The 15,182-nt window shown below is 35.0% G+C and overlaps 1 protein-coding gene across 10 annotated transcripts in view; it reads left to right on the forward strand.

The window, feature by feature from the left end:
- TANC2 (tetratricopeptide repeat, ankyrin repeat and coiled-coil containing 2) overlaps nt 1–15,182 on the forward strand; it is a 361,538-nt gene that overhangs the window by 126,383 nt on the left and 219,973 nt on the right. For 5 of the 10 annotated variants that reach the window (XR_010408383.1, XM_064582220.1, XM_064582224.1 and 2 more), the window contains exon 4: nt 6,279–6,461. Coding sequence is in view for 9 of the 10 variants with exons in the window: in XM_064582220.1 (XP_064438290.1) it covers nt 6,279–6,461 (183 nt within the window). In the remaining variant the exon portion in view is untranslated. Of the gene's footprint in view, nt 1–6,278; nt 6,462–12,261; nt 12,325–15,182 lie in introns of all 10 variants that reach the window. The other 5 variants (XM_064582225.1, XM_064582227.1, XM_064582228.1 and 2 more) reach the window with 3 other exon arrangements.

The raw sequence follows: 15,182 nt of genomic DNA on the forward strand, positions 1-15,182 counted from the left end.
AGAAAAGTAAATGTTGTAGACTACTGAGATTTTGAGGTTGCTTAACCAAGAAAAACTGGCTAATATAGCTAAATTCTGTAAATGCTTACCAGTACTTTTCTTTACTTGAAACATATATTTTTAGTTTTTTCCTCTTTAGCTACAATGAGTTCAAGCACAATTTATAGGACAAAGAAGATGGAGGAAAATATTTTTAAGCAGAAAAGTAAACTAGGACATCCAGACTGGACTAATTGCAGTATTATTCCTTAAGGAGTATTATTAGATTCTAAAATTATCAGCCAAGTTTTAATATTGGAACATTTCAAGTGAAGAGAGATGCTTCACTAAATCACATGCATTCTTCTAGATATATTGCTTTTTAAAAATCTAATGCTGATTTTTCTCAACAAAAGGATTCCTCCATTAGGGAATTACATTAATGGCATGACTCTTTGTGTGTAAACCTGTAAAATACTGTAATTCCATATAATTCAGTCTCAAGTCTGTTCATGAATGCCCAAAGATTAGAAATCTATTATGAGAGAAAGAGACTTGAAAAATATGTCTAGGAGATACTGTATCCATCTGATCATAGTTCCAGAGAGAGAAAAAAGATTAGTTGGAAGAGAAGAATAGTCAACATAGTAAAAGAAAGGACCCAGAGACTAATGAGAAGAAAAAAGTTAAGACAAATCTTGGTAAAATTTCTAAGCTCCAAGGATGAGGAAGAAATTCTGTATTTCTATCAACAGAACTTTGGGGGAAAATAATAGTGATCTGGACTATGGTAATGGTAGGAGAAATGGAAAGAGCATAGCTGATTTGAAATCTGTTTATACTGATAAAATCTGTAGAACTTCTAACGCATTTGTTGTGAAGGGATGTGTCAGGAAGAAATTAGCAATGGTTTACTAGGTGTCTGGTTTGAATAAATATGTGAGTAGGTGGTAAATATCTACATAAAATTTTTTTATTGAGGTAAAGTTCACCATTTAAAAATGTACAATTTGGTGGCTTTTAATACATTTATAATGTGCAAACATTACTGCATTCATCACTCCAAAAGGAAGTCCTATACCTATTAAGCAGTCACTCTTCACTCCTCCCTCCTTATAGTCCCTGGCAATCATAGTCTACTTTTTCTCTAGATTTGCTTGTTCTGAACATTTCATATAAATGGAATTATACATGTGAACATTTGTGTCTGTTTTTTTCACTTAAACGTAATGTTTTCAAGGTTTATCAGTATTGTAGCATGAATCAGGCTAGCTTCTTTTTATTGCTAAATAATATTCGATTATATAAAGATGCCACATTTTGTTTATCCATTCACCAGTTCATAACATTTTAGTTGTTTCCACTTTTGGATATTGTGAATACTGCTGCTATGAACATTCATGTTCAGGTTTTTGCTTGAAACTTGTTTTCATTGCTTTTGGGTATATACACAGAAGTCAGATGGCTGGGTTATTCTGTATTTAACTTTTTGAGGAACAGCAACTGTTTTACACAGCAGCTATACCATCTTATATTCCCACCAGCAATATATTAGGATTCTAACTAACTTCTCTACATTCTCAGTAACACTTTTTTGTCTTTTTTTTTTTTTTTAATTGCTATCCTACCGGGTATAAAGTGATATCTCCCTGTGACTCTGATTTATAGTTCCGTAATGATTAATGATGCCGAGTACCTTTTCATGTGCTTTTTGTCCATTTGTAGATCTTTTTTGGAGAAATGTCTCTTCAAGTCTTTTGCTTATTTTTAAATTGCATTGTTATTTTGTTCTTGAGTTGTAGGAGTTCTTTATATAGTCTGGATTCTAGACTCTCTTCAGATAAATGATTTGCACATATGTGCTGCCATTCTAGGTGTTGTCTTTTCACACTTTTTTTTTTTTTTTTTGAAAGAGAGAGTGCATGTGTACAAGTCGGGGTGGAGGAGGGACAGAGGAAGCTGACTCCCCACTAAGCAGGGAGCCCAAGGATGTGGGGCTTGATTCCAGAACCCTGAGATCATGACCTGAGGCGAAGGTAGACGCTTAACCGTCTGAGCCACCCAGGCACCCCCATTCACCACCATTCAAAAGATATGGTGTCTTTTGATGCACAAACATTTTACCTTCCAGTTTACTAATTATCTCTTCATCTCTGTCTAATCTGTTTTTCAATTCACCTGTTGAGTTTTTATTTTCATAATTTTAATTCTTAGCTGGAATTCTAAATTTTTATTTTCTCCAAATATTAAGCATACTACTCCCCCCCCTTTTTTTTAGAGGCAACATGACACAGACTTTTTTTTTTTTTAAGATATATTTATTTATTTGAGAGAGCACAAGAGATATAAAGCGAGTGGGAGGAGGGGCAGAGGGAGAGAATCTTCAAGCAGACTCCCCACTGAGCATGGAGCCCCACATGGGGCTTGATCTCTCATGACTCATGAGATCATGATCTGAGCCAAAACAAGAGTAGGACGTTCAACTGACTGAGACACCCACACTCCCCTACACAGACTTAATACAGCATTTAGTCAGTATTTCTCAGGGGAAACTCTCAGCACTTTGACCCATTAATTCTATATTTATCATCTATAGAAATACTACAGAAAGAGCTGCGTAAGTGGCCATTAATAAGAGACTGGTTATGTTATAATGCATGATATACTGCAGTAGTTTTTTTAAATGAGTTAGAATTACATATGATGAAATTACAACTATAACACAATTGGGAACCTTAAGTGAGACACTTGCTTTAATTTTACTTCTCAGTGTAGACCATATTACCATCATTTCATGTAAGACCATGTGCTTGTTTTTTTAAATTTTCCACTCTTTTCCCCCAGGTTTATTGAGGTATGATTGAGAAATACAGATTGTATATATTTAAGGTATATAACGTGTTATTTTGATAAATGTATACATTGTGAAATGATTACCACCATAACACTAATTAATATCTATCACTTCACACAATTACCCTTTTTGTGCGTGTATGAGAACACTTGAGTTCTACTCAGGAAATTTCAAGTGTACAGTGTATTATTATTATTAGCTATAGTCATCATGCTGTACATTAGGTCTCCAGAACTTAATTATTGAACATCTCTCTTTTTCCCCCATCCTCTTAGCCCAGATAACCACCATTCACCTCTCTTTACTGTGAGTTTGACTTTATTTTTTAGATTCCACATATAAGTGAGATTATGCAGTATTTGTCTTTCTGTGTCTGGCTTAGTTGACTGAGTATAATGTTTTCCAGATTCATCCATGTTGTTATAAGTGGCAGAATTTCTTTCTCTCTTATGGACAAATAACATCTGTGTGTGTGTGTGTAAAATCACATTTTCTTCATATTTTGACAGACACTGAGGTTGTTTCCAAATCATGGCTACTGTGAGTAATGCTGCAGTGAGCATAGGAGTGCATATATCTCTTTGAGATGATAGTTTTGTTTCCTTTTGGTATATACTCAGAAGTAGGATTGTTCCATCATGTGGTAGTTCTATTTTTAATTTTTTGAGGATCCTCCATGCTGTTTTACATAATGGTTGTACCAGTTTACATTGCCACCAACAGAAGGGATCCCTTTTCTCCACATCATTGCCAACACTTGTTATCTTTTGACTTTTTGAGAATAGCTGTCCCAACAGGTGTGAGGTGATACCTCATAGTGGTTTTGATTTGCATTTCCCTGAAGGTTAGTGATGTTGAACATCTTTTTGTGTACCTGTTGGCTGTTTGTGTGTCTACTTTGGAAAAATGTTCATTCACATCTTTTGCCCATTTTATACTTAGGTTGTTTTTTGCTATTGAGTATGAGTTTCTTATGTATTTTGGATATTAACCCCTAAGGATGTATGGTTTGCAATATTTTCTCCAATTCCATAGGTTGCTTTTTCATTTTGTCAGTAGTTTCCTTTGCTGGCAGAAATCTTTTCGTTTGATGTAGTCTCTCCTACTAACTTGGTTTTGTTGCCTGTGCTTTTGGTATCAAATCCAAAAGATCATTGCCAAGACCAATTTCAAGGAGTTTTTCTCCTTTTTGTGTAGGAGTTTTATGGTATCAGGTCTTATGTTTAAGTCTTTAACCCATTTTTCAGTTGATTTTTGTATATAGTGTAAGATAGGGATCCAATTTCATTCTTTTGCATGTGTCTTTTCAGTTTTCCCAGCACTGTTTATTCAAGAGACTCTCATTTCCCCCATTGTGTATCCTTGGTGCGTGTGTCAAAGATTAGTTGACCATATATGCATGGGTTTATTTCTAGACTCTCCTGTTCTGTTCTGTTCGTCTGTGTGTTTTTTTTTATTTTTTATTTTTTATGCTACCACCAAATTCTTTTAATTATTATAGCTTTGTAATATACTTTGAAATTAGGAAGTGTGATGCCTCCCACTTTGTTTTTCTCTCCCTCAGAACTTCTGTGGTTACTTAGGGTCTTTTGTGATGTCATATAAATTTCAGAATTGCTTTTTTCTACCTCTGTAAAAAATGCTATCAGAATCTTTATAGGGGTTCCATTGAACCTGTAGATGACTGGGTTGTATGGACATTTTAACAATACTTATTCTTCTAGTCCTTGAACTTGGGGTATCTTTCCACTTACTCTTCAGTTTCTCTCATCAGTGTCTTACAGTTTTCAATGTATGGGTCTTTCACCTCCTTGGTTAAATTTATTTCAAATTATTAATCTTTCTGATGTTAATTAAGTATACCACTTTTAAATTCTGTGCCTCATTACTCCATAGTCTGTATCCCTTGTGAGACTGTCTCTTTTGAACGGTCTTTCCGATCTACTTTTTGCATACTGTTTTACCTCTTTGTTTTTGTCAGTTAAGGGCCAGATACTGGGTATGAAATATTGTGGAAGTAATTTGAGGCCTGTGCCAGTGTTTTCTCCAAGAAGATTTGCGTTAGTTTTTGGCAGACGTTGGCCATCCAAGATCGCCTTAATTTAATTTTGTGGTAGACGTTTGGAGCCGAGCTTTATTCCTGTAAAAGGCCAGACTAGCTTTGGTTCATACTTAACTCCTAGAGTGTAGCCCTTTGGGCTTCCAAACAAAAGTGTTGGAGTTTTACCAGCTTCTCCTCTGGATCTTGATTTTTCTCTGCATTTCAGTGTTTGTCCTCCCAGCTCTTTAAAACTGTCAGTAGCTTCTTAGCCTCTCAGATGCCACTGAGTAAAAAGTAGCCCCAAATGCCAGGCTTCAGTCTTTTTTTCTTTTCTTTTTTCTTTATGTAATCCTTCCTCATGCTATTAACTCTTCCATGCCTTCAGGAAGATTTTAAAACATACGTACAGGGCGCCTGGGTGGCTCAGTTGGTTAAGTGACTGCCTTCAGCTCAGGTCATGGTCTTGGGGTCCCAGGATCGAGTCCCGCATCGGGCTCCCTGCTCGGTGGGGAGTCTGCTTCTCCCTCTGACCCTGCTCTCTCTCATTCTCTCTCTCAAATAAATAAATAAAATCTTTAAAAAAAAACAAAAACAAAAACAAAACATACATACAGTTCTAGTTTTTCTTAGGGAAAAGTTGGTCTGAAGTAGATAATCTGCTATTATTGGAAATAGAAGTCAACAGTATATAGGTGGAAATACATAACATATACTTAATCTTTTTAAATATCAAAGCAGATTAAAAGATCACCATATAGGGCACCTGGGTGACTCAGTCGGTTGGGCGTCTGCCTTCAGCTGGGGTCATGATCCCGGGGTCCTGGGGATCAAGTCTCACATCAGGCTCCTTGCTCAGCAGGGAGCCTGCTTCTCCTTCCGCCTGCCACTCCCCCTGCTTGTGCTCTCTCTCTGACAAATAAATAAATAAAATCTTAACCCCCCCAAAATTGCCATATAATAATGTCAGTCTTACCTCCTTGTATTTTCACATACTTTCTTAGAGAAGGGGGTAAGAGAGAGTTAGAGTGATCCTACTAGCATTTGCACATATTGGATTATCAAGCAGGTGAATATCTTCTTTTATTTTTCTTATCAGGGAAAAAAACTGAAGACCAGTGCTCCAATTTTAACACTTACTGCATTGTACCATTATTATTTCTTTATGGGACTGAATCATTCATGAGGCAGTGAGCCCCTTATAAGGAGGAACCTCGTTTTATCCATGTTTAATTTCCTAGTGCTAAACCTGCTGTTAAGTGTCCATCCAGTAAGTATAGACATGAATGTGGGTGTTGAAAATATCTTATTTGGCTTTTCACCGTGAAAATCAACATGGGTATATGATGTTCTGAATTATCTTAAAAGGAATCTTTTCTTATCAGCTCTTTTGTTCTGTCCTAACAGGTGGCATCTCCACAGAAAGCGACTGTGTTTTTGAGCCCGACTACGCCGTTCCACCACTTCCAGTGAGTGAAGGTATGCAGCACATTCGGATTATGGAGGGCATGTCTCGCTCTCTTCCATCCTCCCCCTTACTCACACATCAGTCTATCAGTGTTCGGCTCCAACCTGTGAAGAAGTTAACTGGTAAGGACTTTACCTAAATTTAGTATGTTTAACAGGAAACCTAACAGTATGACACTTTAGGTCATATCAGATATGTTTATGTGCATCTTTAGGTTTTTCCTTTTTGGCCTTCCTAATGTCACAGACTCTTGGAAGGTGGAACTCCTACTGATTTTAATTTAGGGAATTAGAATAGTACTCCGTTTGACAGATTGATGTATTTATTTTCTAAGTGATCCATCTGTTGTGGACATATTTTTCTAGGCTTTCGGGAAACTTCTAGTTTTGCCAGAATACACTGTTGTTCTGATTTCATTTATCAGCTTGTTCATGTCAGATTAACAGATGGAGATATTGTAATTTTAGGATAATAGAGCTTCATAGTTCAGCAAAGGTACATCAGTCATATTTTCTGTTTTTAATCCTAATCTGTGTATTTCACATCTATTTCTAAAAGCTGATTTAGATATTTTCCTCTCCCATTGTACATTCCTCCAACTTCTTGGGATATTAACTATAATTCATAAGTTGTGGATTGCACTGACTTTAATATGATCTCACAGTATGTATAACCCATTCAGATCAAGTGATTAGGTGTGAAACTGTGTCTTAATTATTGAATGAACTTTTGTCCTTTTAAGCTTTTTCAGAGAAGAAATTTTAATATGTTGAATGATACTTACATGTGAAAATATGTAAGCCTGGGTCACTTTCTTAGGTTTCTTTTAACATTATCAATATATAGCTGGTATCATTAAGTTGACTGGTAATGGTGGGTTATGAGTGATTAGGGGCAAGAAATTAAGTCATTCCAAAAGGATACATTAACTGCTTACTATATGTCTGGCACTGAGCTAGACAGTGGGGAGGTTTGATTATCATTTGACAATTCAAAAGAAAACAGGAGAGAAAGGAAAATGGAATTTTTGGACTCTTCCATCTATTTTGAATGAAGATTTTTACAGTGTTTATAATTTTCATGAAAACAATAATATTTCTTTATTCTTTAGTTCCACAAGGCATAAGGCATTTTTATATTTATTGTTTTTAGGCTTCTTCAGATAACTGAGTCAAAGGCTACTTTGATTCTTGGGTCATTAAATAAAAATCAGTAAAATAGCTTAGTAACATTTTACTGAAATATTTATTCCCTCTGATAGCTAAAAATAGGATAAATTTTATGTGGTTGGACTTGAATAAAATTTCTTTGCTTAGAAATCTCCCCTTTTTCTTGAAGTTTAAGATATTGTTGATTACTGAAAATATAATTAACCAAATATAAGATGGCTATCAAGTGATGTTCTTCATTTACCACACTTTGGAAGAGTTAGCAAGAAAAGTTCCGTTTCCTTGCAGAAATGAACTGGATTGCCTGAGGTTCCTATCCCATTTACCTATCCCAATTTAAGCCTCAACTTAAATAGGGAACTTTATTAAAAGATAAGTACATTTAATAACAAAGTCAGTTACCTACCTGATATCACAGAGGTGAGACAGGGAAGCAGTAATAAGAGGTATATTTGGTTAATTACATGTGTAATTAATTTTATTTGTTAAAGAGACTGTCAAAGGCCTAAGAATTTAAAGATTGAGGATGCATTTTAAAATTTCTGAATGAGAGAAATCTGTCTCCTGAAAAAGGATGCTATGAACATTTTCCTGTGGCCAGTTTTCTGCTAAGTGAAGCAGATAATGAGAATTTTTTGGTTTAACCTAGAATGAAATTACTTTGAAATTTAAATTTAAAACTTTAGTTAGTAGATTTATGAGTTATCTTTCCTTTCGTAATTATATTTTGTTATGAATAACTAAAAAGAAAGTTGAATAGAGAAAGATTTGCTGACCATAAGTTAAATGTCCTCCAGAGAATGGTTTTTAACAAAATGCATTAATTTAATCCAGCCATTAGGGCTGCACTTACTGATTTATCCATTTCCATACATTTAAACTTCCAATTACCTTATATTCCTTGTATTCATATCACCAACCAAACTAAGTAGGACCAGAATAGTTATCTTATTCTGTTTTCTTTCTGACTTTCTAATATTTAGTACCCTGTCTTTGCTATAGTCAAAGTAGTTTATTATTTTTCTGTGCTTTTCACCTAATTGTTCAGCATATATTTGTTTAGGACCCATAATATGCCAAGCACTGCTCTAGATGCACTTAATAGCATGGTGAACAATTTTAGATAGTGACAAGTAATATGAGGGTGATGAAATAGGAAATGGGATAGAGGGAGAGTGGAGTGGAGGTAGGATTTCTTTCTGTGGAGTCATCAGGGAGAGTCAGAAGAGGAGGTATTTGAACGGCGGAGATGTGAATAACTGAAAGAAGCCAGTCATGGGAAGATCTGGGATCAGAGCCCTCTAGGCAGAGGGAACAGCTAGGACAAAAGTCCTACAGCAGAAAGCAGCATTGGCATGTCCAAGGAATGGGAAGAAGGCAAGTGTGGTTTCAGCAGAGTAAGTCAGGGGGGGGGAGGGTAGTAGAAAATAGTTGAGGAGGTAGACAGAAACCAGGGTTTTTAGGTCATGGTAAGCAACCTAACTGTAGGATTTTAAGCAGAGCCGGAATGGGAAGTAATGTGATCTGATTTACCTTTTTATCAGATCTTGTTGGCAAATGTGTAAAGAATGGCATCTGAGGGACTAAGTATGCTATGTTCGTTAACCTTGTGTGTTTTCCTGATCTTTAAATCTATCTTTAAGTTCTGATAAGTTAATAGAATGGTGAAAAGAAAATCTTTTTTTTATTTTATCTTGTGAGATATAGTGAAGGAATAACTAACCTTTTCCTATCATTTTTATCATAGAACCTTTGTACTCCTAAAATATTTATCTGAGTCCTTCACACAAGTGTAGGTGACGACCCATTTGGTATATCAATTAAGACTTTTTTATTCCAAGGAAAGAAGATATAGCCAAATGGTCTAAGCAATGAAGGAAAACTAGAAGACCTAAGGTTGGGCAGACCTCAAGGTTCATTTGACGTAGTTGGATATTGCTGTGCACTGGGGAGGTCCAGAGGAGATTATGCAGAGACACCGTTGGCCCCTGTTACTATGGTGATGGCATTGCCCCAGTTCTCTAGATTCCTGCTCAGTGCTCTTTTCAAGATGTTCTTCTTCATAATATCCCAAAGCCCCTCAAGCATACTTCTTAAAATATAGATAATTAGGAGTACCAATAGTTCATTCATTCAACACTTACCTGAATTTATACTGTGGCCTATTATATGTACTGTAAGTTTAGTAAAAGTTAAATTTTGAGTATTCACATTTTTAGTAGGGTATAAATCATTGCAACCTTTTTGTAGGGCAGTTTGATAGTGTGTATCAAAGTTGTAATGCACAGGGGTGCCTAGGTGGCTCAGTAGGTTAAGCCTCTGATTCAATAATTTCACCTCGGGTTGCATGTGCATGCACTCTCTCTCAAATAAATAAAATCTTTAAAAAAATTGTAATGTACATAATCCTTGATACAGTAATTTCCTTGCACAGAGTTTATTTTACAAATAAATAAATAAATTTGAACAAGCTTGAAACATGTATGTATGTATGTCTCTGTACATATGTATAGTAAAAACTAAAATCTAAATATTTATCACTAATAATTAGTAATCCACTTGTGTGACACACACACACATACACACACGTGCCTGCACATACATTTGGTGGTGGTGTGGAGATACAGTAACTCTAACCCAAAAGTGGGAGAGGGATGACAAATTCTGTTATGTACCTTTCTATAGTGTTTGTATTTTTTACCACATGTAAAATCTGGAGTCTCACGAGGCAGTATAACAAAATGGATCCTGGCTGCCATTTCTTAACTGTGTAAACTTAAGCAAATTTGCTGAAAGTCTTTGTACTTCACTTTCCTTATTTCTAAAGTAGAAATAATAGGACTATTACGAGAACTGAATGAGTTGGTACATATAAAGTTCATGAGACAGTATCTGACAAAGAATAAGTAGTCAATAAATGTTAGCCACATTTATTATAATTCTAGAAGAGATTTGGGTGACTTTCCATCAGCTATTAAATATGATCCATCCATATTAAATATGAGTTCTGAGCCTTTGGAAGGTGATCTTCAAGTAATTTATGTAATTACCTTAAGTAAGCCCTTTTTCTTTTCTGAGGGGTAACCTTCAAATACCGATATCCAATGGATTATTAGCTAGTCTTTGGGAATTTTTTTTTGGCGGGGGGGGGGCCTGATTTAAAAAGTATTTGCTACATAGATTGGAATGACTGTGTGGCAGTCAAATTTACATGCTTTAGATGCTAGCTATAGCCAAAATATTATTTTCATCATGGATAAAAAGGAATCATTGACTTGTTTATGATACATCCTGGGAAAAAGATTTAAAGCTATTTTGACATTAAGAACAGCCTATATGTAATATTAGTCTACATATTCTGATACAGTTTAGTGTACTTACACATTTTTCACATGATAATTATCTTGCAATTTTTGGAAGTACTGGAATTCAAGATATACTTTAGTGAATTTTATTGTTAGAAAAAATCTCGGAGTTCCTGTGAAGAATGAATAAGATTTCTTAAAACCTAATACATAATAAACATTGAATCAGTGTTACTTTTCTTCTCATATATTATCTTGGATAAAATGGAAATTAGTCTTGAGAAAACTATTGAAAAGCCAGTTTGAAAATATAAAGTGCATAGAGATTTAGACTTCATAGTGATTTATTGCAATGTACTCACGATTCTGAAGCATGAGTAAATATCTTGCAATTTTAGGAAAAATATTAGAATTCAAGATATAGTGAATTTTATTATAGTAAAAAATATAGTGTGTATATATATATATATTATATATATACTACATATATATATAGTAGTCTAAGCTCCATCATTGCTAATGTTAAATATTTCTATTTTAATTTCCATATGTATAAAGTATCTTACCAAATATCTCACCATGTGGTCCCTAGACCACTCACATTAGAATACTTGGACTACTTCTTTGGAAAATGCAGATCTCTGAGTATCCAGATTTACCTAATCAACCTCACTTCAGAGATTCTGTCTCATTAAATCTGGAGCCCCAGAATCTCTATTTTTTAAGGTTAAATGAGAAAATGTATATGAAGACTTTTGAGCTCTTTGGAATGATAGTACTAATTAAACTAGGTCTGGACCTCATTACTGTTTCTAATTCAGATTCTCTAGTTTTATGGGTTAAAGATTATGCTGTTGTAAATTCCAAGGTTTACCCAGTGGCCGGAGTAGAGAAAGGGGGCTCTTACTTCCATTGCTGTCCCTGTAATTTTCCAGACCAAAAGTACAGAATGTTAAGGGGTTGTTACTTAATTCAATTTATGTAATTTCAGTTGCCATCAGTCAGTATTGTTAAAACCAGAGCTGGACAGTAGGTAATATAGAGGAATTATTGCAATGGAGAAAAGAGACCTTAGTGTAGAACTGGGCTCAATACTAAATGCAGTAAAGAAAGCTAAGGATTTATAGCCAAAGAGCAAGGTGAGGAGGGCAGCAAGGTGGATGGAAAATTACAAAGAGGGAGACATCAAGGGTAAGGGTATTATTTCTAAGACCAGTTTAACAGGACTCTTGCTGAATTGGCCAGGGTGATCCGAAGAGGGTGGAGGGATTCTCACTCAACGGACTTACCAGGATCCCTGCTGTTCCTGAGCTAGACTGCAGGCTTCAGGATAAGGCTCAAGGAGGAGTCACAGTGGGAAGGAGCTCAGAGGAGCCTGACAAAGTTTAGTCAAGGAGAGAGTCTTTTTTTTTTTTTTAAATTAACATATAATGTATTATTTGTTTCAGGGGTACAGTTCTGTGATTCATCAGTCTTACACAATTCACAGCGCAAGGAGAGAGTTTTTATCAGTATGTATATATTACGCAACTAAAAGTCAACATGTCTTATCAAATAAAGAGTCCTGTTGTGATATTTATATGTGCTGGGTTTACGACATAATTAAGTCTCTTTTTAGATTTTGTAAAAACTTAACCTAAGAATTTGTATGTAAGAAAATAACTATTTTACTGATTATTTTCATGATTGAATGGAAGTCACTCATATAGAGTAGAACTATTATTTATAGTATTGTAGTATTTATTTATAGTAAGATTATTTATAGCAGCTGTAGTATCATTGTATATATTTCACTGAAATATAGTAGTCCTATCTTCCTGCCCCTATTCAACCACTACTAGGGGAAGTTTGCAAAACTGCCACAATGTTCCTTAATGGAGAAGGGGCCAAAATAACAAATTATTTACATTTTTCTTATGAAGTGGTTTTGTTTCTGTCAGGTTAGAAGATTTGTATATGGAGCCTTTCTCACACACAAAAACTTATACCTTATTATAGAAAAAGCAAATGAGGGGTGCCTGGGTGGCTCAGTTGATTAAGCGTCCGGCTCTTGGTTTCAGTGTGGGTCGTGATCTCAAGGTCGTAGGATTGAGTCCTGCTTGGGGCTCTGTGCTCAGCTCGGAGTCTGCTTGTCCCTCTCCTTCTGCTCCTTCCCCTGTTCCTGTTCTCTTTTTCTCCATCTGTCTCTAGAGTGAATAAATGAAATCCTTAAAAAGGAAAAGCAAATGAATTTGACTCTTGGAATGACAGTGTATTAGTATGTTTGGCTTCAAGGAACTAAATGGATGGGCAGTGGTGTTTTTGTAGGATTGAAACAAGTGTGAAGAGCCCATTGGTCCACCTTTAAAGCCTCCTCATCCATGCCTCAAGTATAATGGAAATAAATGGGCTTTGCTCTTAAACTAAAGCTGAATCCCAGCATTGCCTCTTTCTCGTTGTGTTATACAAAGTATGTTTGTTAATTTATGCTTTCTTTGGTTTCCTCTGATACAAAAACGTGGTAACTTACCTTCACACGGTTACTGTTAAAATGAAGTGAGAGCTATATACACAGCCTGGCATATAGATGTTGAGTAATTGATACTTGTAATTTTATGCACCTTCTCCAACACACACACATTCACACACAGAAAAAAGAAGAAAAAAGAGGGAGATCAAATGTGTGACTACAATACTATAGTAAAATCTTCACCTATGTAAAATGCTTATGGACAATGTTTCTCACTGTGTGGTCCCTAGACCACTTGCATTAGAAATCGTGGGAGTACTGCTTTGAAAAATGTGAATTCCTGAGTATCCAGATTTACCTAATCAACCTCACTTCACAGATTCTGGCTCATTACATCTGGAGCCCAAAGATCTCTATTTTTAGCAATCTGTTTTGCTCACTAAAGTTTGAGAACCACTGCCCTGAGGAGTTACTGTAGATAATTGTTTGTTTGTAAGAATTTATCTCTTCAGATCACTAAAAACACACACACACACACACACAAAACCCACATTTTGGAAGAGCATCCTTTAAAAATGTGTTATTTACTTAAATGTTCAATTTAACCTTTTCTTGATGACTTGGAGTTGTTACTATGAACATGAAAAGCCGAACTAGACTCTAATATATCTTAGGTGACCTACTGGAGATGTAGCAGTTTGCTCCTACACCATGTACCCAAACCAGTATAGTTTTTCTGTTCTCTCCTTTAATCACAGACTCTTTTGTCAGTTTTTACAACTGTATGTTTACCTATTACATACAGTTCTTCATCTCCTTCTAGTTTTAACTTAATGATGTGGACTTAGAAATCACATCACTAAACCTGTTGACCTGGTATATGGCATTCTCTTACTTTGTCATTGAAGGTGTGGGAGGGTAGGTACATCCTACTGGTAAAATCGTAGGCTACATATCTGTACCTTAACTCAAGGGAATCTGAGAAATGTAGATTTTTGGCTTTCTAGCCATAGTAGTATAGGAACACAAGTTGGAAGAGGTTGAGTAAACCAGCTTATAGTGTTTGCTATAGTAGTCTTCACATTGCTCTTGAACTTAATAGTTTCATACTTTCTACTCTGTTAATGAATGAAATATCCAAAAAAAAAAAAAAAAAAAAGGATGACACATCCAATCAGAGTGATATTCAAGAAAAGACATCCAACTTAGTGAGTCTTTGCGAGCTGTATGGATATATCAGTGATGACTTAATCTATTTAAATAGAAAGTCTTTTAATATTTCTTGTAGGTCTTCTCAGTGATGTGAGTGGTGTTAACTAATAACTGATAATATATTCTTTTGTATTCTTTATGTACTTCTTAGTACTGCTCTGGTGCTTGGGGATTAATAATTAGTCTCTATTGGTGATTTGAAGTATTTCATAGTTTAAAGGTTGATGCAATTTTTATCAATCTAATTAGCACAAATATAGTTTTGTAGATGATTTTACTTAATAATTCAAGTAATTTTTAAACTATCATAGTACAGGTTCTTTTTAGCAATTATAATGATTTATTATTAAGATAGTGGTAATGTAAGTGCTGAAATGAATTTCTTTAAAAGTAGCCCTTTTGAAATCGTCCAAAAGGTAATATTAACATTTTTCTACTTCTACATTTGCCTTTGTTCATAAATTGCAGGTATGGACATGTTATTTTTCTATTAAATATTTAATAATATTTTTATATTATAAAATTTTTGGCAATTCATATTGTTTTTGATGTGTTTATTTATCAGAATGTTCTAATTATTATAGTTGATTTTTTTGATTGAAGTATAGTTGACACACAATGTTACATTAGTTTCAGGTGTACAACATAGTGATTTGACAAGTCTGTACATTATGCTGTGCTCACCACAAGTGTAGGTACTATCTGTCA

This window comes from Mirounga angustirostris, unplaced genomic scaffold (assembly GCF_029215605.1).
Source record: "Mirounga angustirostris isolate CCGP_5_RB_7025 unplaced genomic scaffold, mMirAng1.0.hap1 SCAF_17, whole genome shotgun sequence".
Taxonomy (NCBI): Eukaryota; Metazoa; Chordata; class Mammalia; order Carnivora; family Phocidae; genus Mirounga; species Mirounga angustirostris.